Here is a 13,580-nt window from a genome sequence, read left to right as displayed (position 1 = left end):
CCCGAGTGTTAGAGCTTCTCTTTCCTTCTATCAGTGAAACCTTAGAACTGTGTGCCATCATCTTTACTGCTTGAGATGTGATACCATTGTGAGATAACGTTGCTTTTAGTGTTTACTTGCCTGTGTGGTCTAAAGGATGTCACAGTTCACTTTCTGTGGTAGCTAACCTTTAAAAATTGCAGTGCTGACCTAGCACAGTTCTTATTTCAATGTATTTAGTTTAAGGAACAGTTTAAGAAAGTCAGCCTGTTGACTGACAGAAGACAGACACCTATATTAGTCATATTCTTAGGTGAACTACTATCTGACTTAAGTAGCTGGCATGTATTATTGGGTCAGTTGCAGGGGTGAGGAGGTGGTCAGGTCTTATATTTCTAATTTGGTTAGTCAGTTCTGTGTATTACCCTGGAGAGACAGTTAAATTTCCAAAGACAAATTTCTCAAATTGTGCTTGAAACGTATGCTGGGAATGCCTGCTTGGCAATACGCTACTTTTTAAAACTTTGGTGTTCTCTTGGGAACCACTGGAGCCTTCTTCCACCGTTAATATTTCCTGGAATAAGAAGACATGGTAACAATGAACTCCAAGACAATATTGCTAAACTAGGGCCTGATTTATCTATTTAGATACTTGCATGACCTCTATCACCATGGTCTTAGAGTGCCTAACACATAATTAAAAACAGAAATAACAATAATGCTCTCCTTTTTTCCCCCTTCATAAACTGGAGGAGAAATAGCTTGATTAATTTATAGTTTTTCTTTGCTTGCTTACGTGACTTGGTTGTGGGCCTGTGAGAACAAATTGTTGAGGGAATGCTAATTTGAAGAAGTTAGTTTTGCATTTGGCTGCAAAAGTGGGGAGGCTTGTGGTCATTCTGATCTTTTGTGTGAGTGATCTCCATAGCTCAGATCCAGCTCCTGGAAAAGTTCTCTCCCTCGCTAACAAGCTTCCCCACTTGGTCAACAGTTTAATTGTTCAACTGAATGTTTCTTGTTGAGACACCAAGATGATAGTGGGATAGGTGTTTCTCAGCTAGGTACATGTGACATACCCAGGGTACCATCTGGACTGTTGAACAGCTGGGTCCTCCTCTATTCTCCAACCTTGGGTGTCTTTTACGCTGCTTTGCTGTGAGAACCACTACTCCTGGTCTGCCCACACACAGCCTCCATGCAGATTACTTCCAGCTATGCTTAGGGCCCTACCAAATTCACAGCCATGAAAAATGTGTTGCAGACTGTGAAATCTGGTCTCCTTCCATGAAATCTGGTCTTTTGAGTGCCTTTACCCTATACTATAGACTTCACGGGGGGAGGCCAGTGTTTCTCAAATTCAGGTCCTAGCCCAAAAGGGAGTTGCAGGGAGGTCACAAGGTTATTTTAGGGAGGTCGTGGTATTGCCAGCCTTACTTCGGTGCTGCCTTCAGAGCTCGGCAGCCAGAGAGTAGCGGCTGTTGGCCAGGCACCTAGCTCTGAAGCCAACACCCCGCCAGTAGCAGTGCAGAAGCGTGGCAGTACCATACCATGCCCCCTTTCTGCGCTGCTGTCTTCCGAGCTGGGCGGCCAGACAGTGGCCAGACAGTGCTGGCTAAGGGCCCAGCTCTGCAGGCAGCAGTGCAGAAGTAAGAAGGGTGGCAATACCATACCATGCCATCCTTACTTCTACGCTGCTGCTGGTGGTGGCTCTGCCTTCAAAGCTGGGTCCTGGCCAGCAGCCGCTGCTCTCCAGCTGGTTAGCTCTGAAGGCAGCACTGCTGCCAGAAGTAAGGGTAGCAGTACCACAACCCCCCTTACAATAACCTTGCAAACCCCCCCCCCCCATTCCTTTTTGGATCAGGACCCCTACAATTACATCACTGTGAAATTTCAGATTTAAATAGCTGAAATCATGAAATTTATTATTTTTAAAATCTTTTATGACCATGAAATTGACCAAAATGGACTGTGAATTTGGTAGGGCTCTAGTTATGCTGTATTAGTGCTTTAGCCAGCCACTCTTGAATTACACTACAGAGTAACACCAGCAAATTCCCAGGCCCATTCCCTCAGAAATGTGTGTCTTGTACTGTCCGGCCCTCTCCTGGGCTACACAAGCTCATGTGAAGTCCATCATTTTATTAATAGAAAATGATGTGCACAAATCCTGTCCCCCCAATTGAAGTTTCCCAAACACTTCAATCCAAGCACACTGGTTTAGATACAACAATAAAACAAATTTATTAACTACAGAAAGATTGCAAGTGACTATAAGTAATGAAGAACAAAAGTCATAATTAGGTACAAGTAAATAAAAGGTAAAATGGAACTAATACCTAACTTAAGTGAATGTAAAGCACCACAGTCTTAGTGCCTGAGCTCCTTTCAGTCAGGATCTCTATCCCCAGTCCAAAGCTATTTTCTGTGTTCTTCAGGTGTTATCGATGTTGAGTAGAGGTGAAGGGAGAGATCATTTGGGGTATCTGTTCTCCATTTTTTAAATTTTTTTTCCTTGTGGATCATCTCCAGCTGGGGTTCGGGAGACAAAGAGTCTGTGGGGATGGGAACCTCCATCAGTTTCTTTGCCAAGATGTAAATTTCTCTCTCACCCTTTCTCCTGCCAAAGAATGGCCATTTAATCAGGTGGTGGTCTATTTGATTTCATTGACACCTGGCTGAGGAACTGGTTTGTGGCTGCTCTTAATAATATCCAGGGATCCTAGTTTTCCAAGATTAAAAAAACCCAAAATACGCCAATTTAAAAAAATGGTTTTTCCTTGATTAAAATGAAATGCTGAACTCTCTAGTCTCTCCCTCTAGATAGATAATCAGTTGAACACAATGCTTTATTCATATATGGTAGATCCCCATTTATCCAGCTTGCCATATTAACTGAACCACCGGCTGACAGTGGCTGGGGTTCAGGCTATCAGCCCTGGGTGGCTGGGGCTCTGGCTGTTAGCTCTGCTGCCCATGGCTGGCCACCTGAGGTGCACTCACCCCCCCCCATCTTAAAATAAGGGATAGAAAACTCTTTGCCAGTTCTCCTGATTATCCAAATTATCCGATCTGGCCCTGATCACAATTAGATTGGATAAATGGAGTTCCACTGTAAATTTAAAGCTCTTTCAAAAATCAACCAGAAGAGTGGGAGGTTGCATGCATTGAATAAATGACACTTGTACTTTCAATAAAATTTAGTTAATAGTTAATGAATGGTTTTTATTTTTTCACAAAATAGAAATTTTGTGTCTGCGTGTTTGTTTGTTTTTTTGTGGCAAATGGATTTCTAGGATTCCTGGTAATATCATACAGTAGAATCTTATAACTTTACATAGAGTTTTGCTACACACATTTTACCAGGACAATAATAATCAGCAAATTGTGAGTTTTCACATGATACCTCACAAGGTGTACTTTGTATAGAATTTATCATAGCCTTGAAAAAGGAATGAACACAGGGGTTCAGACTATCATAATATGGCCACGCAGGACGGAATCCTTGAGGAGGCCAAAAGGATGCCCAAAATGCACATCTGGGGCTGTGTGCTGTTTGAATTGGACATAAAGGAGATTTAGAGAGCTATTCGTCATCTCATCAGCATTGCAATAGCTTCCTATCAAGGGGTCTTGTGGGATACCTCAGGGTGAGGGGTTTGGAGTTGGAGGAACAGGTGTCCTCCATGAATCTCTGGATTTGGCCTAAGGGGAAGGCCATTTCAGAGCATTTCCATTCACTCCTGAGGCTCGTTGGGAGTTTGACAGGGCTATTTGATGACTGATAGTACCAGATGCTGCAGAGAGGTCAGCAAGATGTATATACATGTGCTTCTGTGCTCTCCTCCTGCCCATCAACAAGAGAAGTTGGCAGTAGTTGAGGGTGCTCAGTATCAGTCCAGACTGTATCCCTAATTCTCAGGCCTTCATTCAGGGTGAAATTTGATTACCTTGAATTCAGCAATGAACTTTCACAAGATGAAACCTGGTAATTCATATTATTCACCCTTCCAGCCAGGGTGGATTTGATTTAAATCAAATTGATTTAAATCACTAGTCAGGAAGACACGATTTAACACGGATTTCTACATAAAAGTGCATTCTTGTTGGTTGTTATAACCTTAATATGTATTATTCACAACTCAGAGATAGATGTAGGTTTCAGTTTTAGAAGGTACACACTATACATTTTTAAGTGATTTATGTTGAAAACTTTTCAGATATAGTTTTACAGCTATATCAGAAAATGAATGATTGTTTGGTTATTTCATTTACCAAAGGTAAGTGAAGCAGATATTTATGAAGTCATTGGGAGGTAAACTATCTCCAATTCAACAGGTTAATCATTAATATTTGGAGGATTTTCTTGTTCTGCTGTATTAGGAGGAGAATATCACCAGACAGACATTTACATTTGTTTTATTTAACTAAAACAACAATGTTGTATATTCTGGATTTTTTTCTTCAACAGCAAACATATAATATTTTAACAAAACAAACATATATGAATTTTTGAAGTTAGTTAAACATTCAAGTTTTTTAAAATCAGGTTTGTTTTTGTTAAAATTGACTTTGTCAGCCAGGTCAACATGATAAACTTAAAATATTGGCTTCTGGAGGTAACTCAGACGTCTTCACCTTCATTTTCCTGTTTGTTCATAATCTGGAAAAGAAAAACCAGCTTTCCTGCTTTTTCAGGTCCCAAACGATTTCTCAATTTGGACTGAATTAGTCCAAAGGAAGAAAATATTCTTTCTACACCAGCAGAAGAAGCTACTGCTGTTAAAAGTGAGATTATCACTTCAACAGTCTCTGAATCCAAGTGCTAAAGTGACTTTCATCCCTTCACTGGTGTGACTTTCTTTAAAACACCATCAGCAAATATACCTCTTGAATGGTTCTTATTCCCAAACTGGGTCTCTTTTATGGCCTGCTGCCATTGTAGGTTTTCCCTTCTAGTGAGAGAATGGTACGGTAGATCTCAAATCAATAAAGGCTACATTCAGAAAGACCTCAAGATTTCTGGAATATGCTGCTCAAACAGTTTCACTTTTGTTTCTACTGCCTGTCCCTCCCTTCTCACATTTATCTCCAGACTTCTTCTCCTTGTCCAGATCTATTCCGCCCCCAACAATCGTCTACTCGTTGAACTTTTTGAAACTTTGCACTTTTAGAGAGAGGTAAGGGATTGATTCTGTGTACACAAATTTGCAGAGGGACAATAGGTTTGAGGTCTATTATATTTCACCTCTCTATATTTATTTAAAAACATTTTTGCTGTTAACAAGCATGTTATCTCTAGAGACACAAATCCACAGTTTGAGAACTGCAAAACTTAAGCATCTCTGATGGTATCTTCTAGACCAGTGTTTTCCAAACTTGGGATGCCGCTTGTGTAGGGAAAGCCCCTGGTGGGCCGGGCCGGTTTGTTTACCTACCCCGTCCACAGGTCCGGCCGGTCGCGGCTCCCACTGGTCGCAGTGCACTGCTTCAGGCCAATGGGCGCTGCTGGAAGCAGCGCTGGCCAAGGAACCTACTGGCTGCCGCTTCCAGCAGCTCTCATTGCCCTAGAGTGGCGAACTGCGGTCAGTGGGAGCTGCGATCGGCTGGACCTGCGGATGGGGCAGGTAAACAGCCCGGCCCGCCAGGGGCTTTCCCTACACAAGCAACGTCCCAAGTTTGGGAAACACTGTTCTAGATTGAGCACTGAGTCCCATTGGGTAGATAGAAAGATCAACCTCAGTAATCTACACAGAAGCCCCAGGAACCCTATAAGATTGGGCACCTAATCCATGAACTGTTGGAACTCCTTTACAAAACTTTTCTTAAACATTACATGAACGTATTGTCTCACACTATAGAATAAATATTTATAATCCTTATTCCATGATCAGATATCTTTGAGCTATAATGTATCTTAATTAAAACTATCTTTAGATCAGTTTTTGTTATAAAAATGCTTCTTGAGGAAAAAACCTATTTTTTTTTTAAATCATTGATTTTTATCCACCCTACTGCCAGCTGTTGCTCCTCATCTAGAAACTATTTTTACTGTTTATCACTGCACCAGGATGAAAAGTTCAGTCTTCAGTCTACTTCTCTATGCAACAGTCTCATTGAGGAGACAATCAAGAATAGATGTAGATGTAGGAGCAGTGTGTGTCAGTACAGTGCATCTGAGCAATATACACAATACAGTAGTGCATGGAAACATCTTTATTATTTAGACACAGACAAAGAACACAGGGTCAGAGAAACAGTGATATTTAAAAATATACATTAAACAATTTTCCCTGCCTTATACATACCCACTAGCATCTTGTAGCAAACAGGAGATTTTATATTTGCCTAAAATTGCATGAAGTGTTGCTGGTGGCTCAGCGGCTTCCTCCCAAAACTTACAAATGTTAATTATAATGCACCCTGAGCCCTACATCTGCCCTTGGCCCTCACCCATGTTGAGGCACATGCTCCAACCCATGTCATTTCTGTACCTTCCTGGCCTGATATTAATTTCTGCCTCATATCTCACCTACTCCCTAAGCCCCTGTCAGTTCCACATCACCCACCCCCCACAGCTACCTCTTTCACCACAGGCATCCTGCTGCAGCTCTGGGGGCTCCTTTCCACACACACCCTCACTCATGGCCTGGATGAGGCAGCTCAGTGAATCAACACCGAGGTTGTAAGATGATTTGAGGCAGTGACTGTTGGGTATTTTTTGTTCTGTTTTTACGGCACCTAGCTCAATAAGGTCAAATCCCCTGACTGGGGCTCTTGTGTACTAGCACAATATGAACAGTTGTTATTGCCCTTTTAAGTGTTACAGAAAAGGATCGAATTCTTCTTTAGGAAATGGCTTTCAAATTTAAAGTTAAGGTGAAAAAAAATCTCACTTCTCTCTGACACTCTTTACTTGCACTTCTTCATCTAAGGGCCTGCCTGTACAAGAACGTAAGGAATTGACTTGTTAAATGTATATTACATACACACAACCCTTCATTGAAAAATATGCTATTAGTGTTGCGAAGTTAGAAAATGCCAGAATTAAGGATGCCTGTAAATTATAATCTGCTAATCATATCTTGATGTAAGACTGAGTCATTGCCTGTTTCTTTTTTAATATGTAGCTGTTCGCAACACTGAATGGACATGACAGTTGTTCAAAGCTAAAGACAACACTGTACAAATAGGCAGAACGTTTAAAAATGTTTCATTGCTGTGATTGTGACCAGATTAAAAAACCTGCACAAAACCAAATACATTTGGAAGTATGCAACACCTGTCACCTACTTTCCTGTTTCATTTGCTTCAGTGGCTACTTGGAAAACTTTTGGTCTCTGCTTTCTTTTGGATGAAGAAATGTTATTCCAAGAACTGATCCTTTTTTATAAACTTGTCCTTAAAATTTCTTTTCAGGGCCCCAACTAGCCAAGATGCCGATCGACGTTAATGATGTGATACACCTATTGTGCTGTATCTCTGAGGAGAGGAAGATGAAGGCTGCTGTCAAGCATTCTGGACAAGGAGCGCTAGTAGCGGGTGCAACAGCATTTCTCGGGGGCTTAATGGGGGGTCCACCTGGAATAGCTATAGGTAAATACTCTACCATATAAGGAAAGATGGTTTGACTCATAATAAGATGAGCTGTTGAACTAAGGAATTAAAGAATTGATGCGAGATGTGGTTTAAATAGAACGTAAAGCAGGTTTTCATAATACTTTCTGACAGTGAAAAGATACTCTGAGCCAAGTGCTTCGGCTTAAATTCCTGGCTGATATGGAGCCCCCTGAAGGAACTATTGTTAGATCATTTCTTACAGACCTTTGGTAGATAGAGGAAAAGATGGGTTGGAAGCTCCCAATTTTACCCCTTAAGGAAATTTATTTCATTTGGGTATAAAGTGAGGGGGAGGAAATCTTCCCAGACTATATCAAGGGAAGTGAGGATCCTTCCTTAATAAAAATATCCTTCTGACAGCAAGATTTATTTATTTAAAACTTTGTAGTGTGCTTGTTGTCAGATTGGATGTATTTAGTTTTTTCGGAGTACCATGTTCCCTGTCAATTATCGTTTCTTTGTATAACAAAAATGATATTAAAGCCCTGAGCTTAATAGCAATGAGAGATACAGAAGAGAAAATTCCAGATATCTCCTTTATTAATAACCTTTTGTGGCGTTAAAGCTAGATTACAACTGATGTCACTTGTGCCCTATTCCTTCAAACACTTGAGCCACGCATGTAAGTTTACTCACATGAGCAGTCCCATACACCTCAATGGGAATACTTGCATGAGTAAAGTTGTACATCTGCTCGTGTGTTTGAATAATTGGGGCCCGAGTGACTTCATTCATAAACTAGCTTTAATGCCACAAACGGGCATTGTAGAAATACAAAATAAACATGTAACAGCACAGCCGGAAATACAAAGAGAAACTGTAAAGCTACCAGCATTACAAACACGCATCTTAATTAATTAGCAGAAAAAGTCTTTTAACAAAGATGCTACTAAGTTTTCTAGTAAGAAATAGGTAAAACCAAATGGTTGTAAGAAATTTATAATACCCAGACCAGTAGGAGGTACTAAGACGAATGTAGCTGTCCATATAGTTAAATAACTGGAATTATAGAAATCATCAAATGAAACCAACCTGTTAAAGCCACAAATAAAATAAAAAGGGACAGCTACCTTAAAACTAAAAGGTGCATTGTCCTATGTACCCCAGTTTAAGTGACTGTCTTCCTGCCATTGCTGCTAGGGACAGTGCAACAAGTGCATTGTTTGGAAGGGAGACTGAGTGCTTGTGTGTGTCCCTGTCTGTATACCACTGTAACTGAGTCGGAGGACTCTGATTTTATCTAGATTCTTACACTGTAGAGTAAGTGACTTGTGACTGAACTAACGCTTGTCCTGAACATTCTGAAGTGTTAGCTTGGTTATGGAGGCACTTTTAATTAAGTTTTAGCAGGGATATGCACTAACTGTGGTGTAGCTGGGTCCTTGGCTGTGTTACTCTTTTACTGTAAACTGAATAGGAGGGTTCTCATTATCCCTGGCTTTGAGGAAGTCATGTGATGAGTTCCCCTGCTGTATCTGCCCCCTGAGAAATGTGCAGTTTATCTTGCTTTCCAGTGCCTAGCTCAGTTGCTTGGATCCCTTTGAGGGGAGTGGATTGGTGAATGTTAACTGAAGAAAACCAAATGATTGTGTAAGAAACCTTCCAGTCTAAGAGCCACATCTGATTTTTTACATGTGGTGCTCCCTAAATCAGGTATTGATGTTCTCATAAAGGTTTGATGCAGATGAATGCAGCCATTATAGGCTTTCAAGCACTTCGCTAGCATCAGCGGAAGAGTTGCAAGCTCAGTAAACTTTGCAAATTAAAAAATGTTTGTCGTGTGAAATGCGTATATAAACGATGTTCTAGGCGCAGTCCCTGAGTGTGAGGGTTCTGGAAGCTAGCTTTCAAACCTGAGGCAGCTAAGCTAACCAGGACACTCCTGGTGGCGGTGTAAATTATTCAAGACTTTACATTTGTTGTTTTATGTTAGAGAATTACTTTACAGCTTGGGATTGATTCTCTTTTGAAAGGGAGCACCCATTATATAACTTACAATTGAAACTTCCCCCTGGGGTAGGCACAGTGACCACCTTGACAGCCACATAGGATCCCCCACCCCCCAGTATGGGATGAGATGGATCAGCTCTGTACAAAAGATAAGAGCATATTTTGGAATCCAGGATACTGCCTGACCAGTGAGAAAGTGCTGATTCAGTAATCAATAGGGTGACTGTCTCTAAATCAGTACTCCCCAAACTGCTGGGTTTATTTCCTGTTTGGCATCATATAAGCATCAGCCATGCAGGGACTTTACGAAGGAACAAGAGTAATAAGCCCTATTTAACAGAGGCAGAAAACATGTACTGTGCTGTGGATTTGAAATGAGAGAGAGACGTAAATTAATTTTAGCCACCAACGTATGATTTGTCTCATGGTTTCCTTGGGCAGAGGGCATTATTTTAAAAAATCTGTGCTATCCAGAATCTGTGATCTTCTGTCTCTCCTGAAGAGACCAGTCAGTGCCATAAAGGATGATTTGTTTTTCATTGATTTAGGGCTTTAAGTTATTGGTTATTACTGATTGTTTTTGTGATGGGAGCTGAAAGAGTTTCCATGACTTTAACTAGTTTTATATATAACCATTAAAGTAAATGTGCCTTGGCCTCCCAACTCTCTTCATTGACTTCTGATAGACAGCAGCACCAGTGTTGTTGTTTGAAGCCTGGTTATTGTTGGGTAGGATTTGAAATTTAATAATAAAAAAGTGGAGACTGACTAATTACATCTTCATTGATTTTCTAGGGGGTGCAGTTGGTGGTTTATTTGGTGCTTGGATGTCTGCTGGACAGTTTAAGCCAATCCCTCAGATTATACTGGAATTGCCTCCTGCGGAGCAACAGAAGCTTTATGATGATGCCTTTGCTATTATCAGGAACTTAGACTGGACGGATGCTGCGCAGTTGACTGCACTTGTAATGGGAAATGCCGCCCTCCAACAGAAGTTGGCAGCAGTGTTAATAAATTATCTTTCACATGAGCTAAGAGCAGAAATACGGTACGGAGAGTAAACCTTTTCCGAGTGCGTTGTGTGTTCACTTTACAATGAAGGGAATTTTATTTTGACAACTGTGATCTTTTATTTAACATAACAATTACTAGTCAGTGCAGCTAATTATAAAGTTCAGTAAATGCAGTAGGCAGATATAAATATTATTTTGGTTTTTGTGAATCTAGAATTATATTACTGTATTATCTTAAACTGACTTGCTGTGCAATTTAAGCTACTGTGTATTGAAAACTGAAATCAAGATCATAAAGCATTAAAGGAGCGATGTTTCTCACACCAACTATCACTGGGGAAAATTTTCAGAGTCACTGTAGTGACTTAGGCTCCTAGGTTCCACTTTTAAGAGTGACTTAAGCTTCAAAGTCACGTAGGCACTCTTGAAAATTTTACCCACTGTCTACTCATGTACTGTAAAGGTTGCAAGAATGAAGGGGCTTCTGCTGAGAAGTTAAATATCTTCTCAAACTTTTCTTCGTTCCCTGCTACAACTTTATGCTAATTATTGAGTCTTTTATTCACATACAAGTCTGACTAATGCCTACCTGAACCTTATTGCAACAGATGGACAAAATGTGCACAGCTAGGTTGCTCCTGCTATCGTAGTATGGAAACGCTAGACCTAGAAGGCTGCTAAAATGGTGTTGGCTGGCATCTCCCATCCAGTCACAGAATTGGGGTGGTCATCTCAGCATTGGCTTGTAGAAGAAAAATGCTTTGCTCTGACTTTGCTCTGACTGAAGTTTGTTGAATCTGAACTGCAGGTGTTAATTATCATTTCTTTAAAGTGTTTTCAATTTTTTAATTATCTTTAAAGCCAGAGCGAACCTTTTTCTGTGCTGCAGTAGTGCAGTATATGTATGTCTTGTGATAGAAAAGAATGTACCCCCGTACCCTGGTGGAGTATCATGTTTTTATGTGTTTTGCTTTAAAACTAATCAAGTACATCAAAACTGTGAACTGAAATAGGAGCAAATATGAGGCACATTGTTTTATTATGTCAAACTATCTATTGAATAATGATTTGGGATGGTTTCCTACACATGTTGAAGCTGCAGACTCTAGATGGAATTATGCTTATTATCTTCTGATTTTCCACTATTTATATTGAATCATTGTAAGACAAGCTCGCATGTACAAAGGTGCCTTCTTTTATATGTAAAAAATACAAGAAATGAAATTGTTTTTATATTATATTCTTTTCCTAGTAGCAAAATCAAAATAAAGACTTTTTTCTTTGTCAGGCTTCTAAAATTTGGAATCTGGCTGGGGAAAGGTGTTTTTTATTGACAATTTACCAAATGTGTTGGGTTTCGCTAATTTACTTTGTACACATGTAGCATGCTCTGAGTAAGCCTGTATTGATCTTCCCCTGCAGAGTTCATGGGCTAGGTTGAGTGTCACTGTCTTTAGTACTGTAGTTCTTTCCATTGTATTGGAAAGCAGAACAGAAGTGGATTATAACTGGACCAGTCTGAGTGCGTAAGAATACCAAAGCAGGAGAGTACAGTTTAATTTGCAGAGTACTTGTAATACAACAGTTGGCTTCGTCAAAGATTTTTCGGATCAATGTAATCTCACATGTTTTCATACAATCTGGTATCTGGTTTAGAAATATCACTGTGCACAAATTTGTGCAAGCTGTAGAAAGCTGTAAATTGAAGTAGTTGCCTTCATAGCCACAACACTTAAAATGAGACATTGCCAAAGAGGGATAGCAGATGACAATGATTGGCTAGTTCATGAGACACAAAGCCTTTCACATCAGGATCATCAATTTAAATCCAGCCAAGATCAGGAGTAACTTGAGGTTAATTTGACATCTAATTGTAAAGTGGTCCATGTAAAATGAGATGCTGGCTTCAGTTCTTTTGTTCTAACAAAAATGGCTATGGCTTCAACGTGCTTTACATTTTACACATGGGGAAACTACGGAATGGGTGGAGTGACTTGTTGAAGGTCACCCAACAGATCAGTGGCAGAACCCAGGTCCCCTGAGTCCCAATCCAGCACCCTATTCACTAGGCCCCACTGCCTCCTGTAGGCAGGTGTCCTCATGATGACTCTGATTCAGGACAACACTTAAATCATATTAACTTCAGTTGACTGTTGTCGGGAATCAGAACCTGTTACAAGCATCCTTGCTGGCATTTGGAAAAGGTCAGTCTGTAGACTGGTCTACCCACAGTTTCCTCGTTTTCCCCCATAGACTTGAGGCGTACTGCTGGGGCAGAGTGTGACTGATCTTTATTGGATTACGCTGGGCTCCCGGGCTGTCGATTTGCATCTCACAAATTGAAGTTTCCTAAGCACATCACTTAGTTTTATTCTGCATTTCAATAATCTCGACCTGTTCTCCGTCTCTCTCTGCTCCCAACGCAGTGACAATAGGCTGCTCTAAGAGAGGCTCTGTTGTGATGTCAGAATGTCCAGATGACTGAGTGATCCCGGTGGCTGAACACACCAGGGTGTTGCTTATAACTTAATCACAATAACACACTGGGTTGCAGTGAACATAGATGAGTCGTCTTTAGGTAAGCAGATGACCAAAATTGAAACTTCTTGCAGTGCCAGAAGGAAGTGAGCTGAATTCTCTTCTTTCTCAGCATCATTGTCTAGTTTGAAGCACTGATGCAAATAAACTCCTGAAGGCAATGGGACTGCACGGGTGCCACTGTGCCAAAAACCTAATTTGGCGTTCAGAGCATATTATTGCTTTTAATAGTGCACAAGAAGCAAAGCATGCAGCTCCAATCTCTGCCCAACCTGAGTTTCTGCGGTTGGCAGTGAGAAAAATACCTTTCTACTTGTAAATTGAGAACACTTGATATGGAGAATGGAGCCTTCAATGCCATTTTTAGAGAGTCCCTCTTCAAAGTAGCCACACTTAAATGTTTGTCCCAATCCATGTTAGCAGAACTTCGCTGAACGTTGCCAGAAGATCCAGTTTCATCCCTTAGCCCTCCAGCTTACAATC

The 13,580-nt window shown here is 40.6% G+C and overlaps 1 protein-coding gene across 2 annotated transcripts in view; it reads left to right on the top strand.

The window, feature by feature from the left end:
- C14H19orf12 (chromosome 14 C19orf12 homolog) overlaps positions 1 to 11,849 on the top strand; it is a 41,426-nt gene extending 29,577 nt beyond the window's left edge. For both annotated transcript variants that reach the window (XM_044987572.1, XM_044987573.1), the window contains exons 2-3: positions 7,396 to 7,572; positions 10,342 to 11,849. In XM_044987572.1, coding sequence (XP_044843507.1) covers positions 7,396 to 7,572; positions 10,342 to 10,607 — 443 coding nt within the window. In that variant the 3' untranslated portion in view covers positions 10,608 to 11,849. The remainder of the gene's footprint in view (positions 1 to 7,395; positions 7,573 to 10,341) is intronic.
- The last annotated feature ends 1,731 nt before the right edge of the window (positions 11,850 to 13,580 follow it).

Source organism: Mauremys mutica, chromosome 14, assembly GCF_020497125.1.
Source record: "Mauremys mutica isolate MM-2020 ecotype Southern chromosome 14, ASM2049712v1, whole genome shotgun sequence".
In the NCBI taxonomy this organism is placed as follows: Eukaryota; Metazoa; Chordata; order Testudines; family Geoemydidae; genus Mauremys; species Mauremys mutica.
This window is presented reverse-complemented; position numbering and strand designations above follow the sequence as displayed.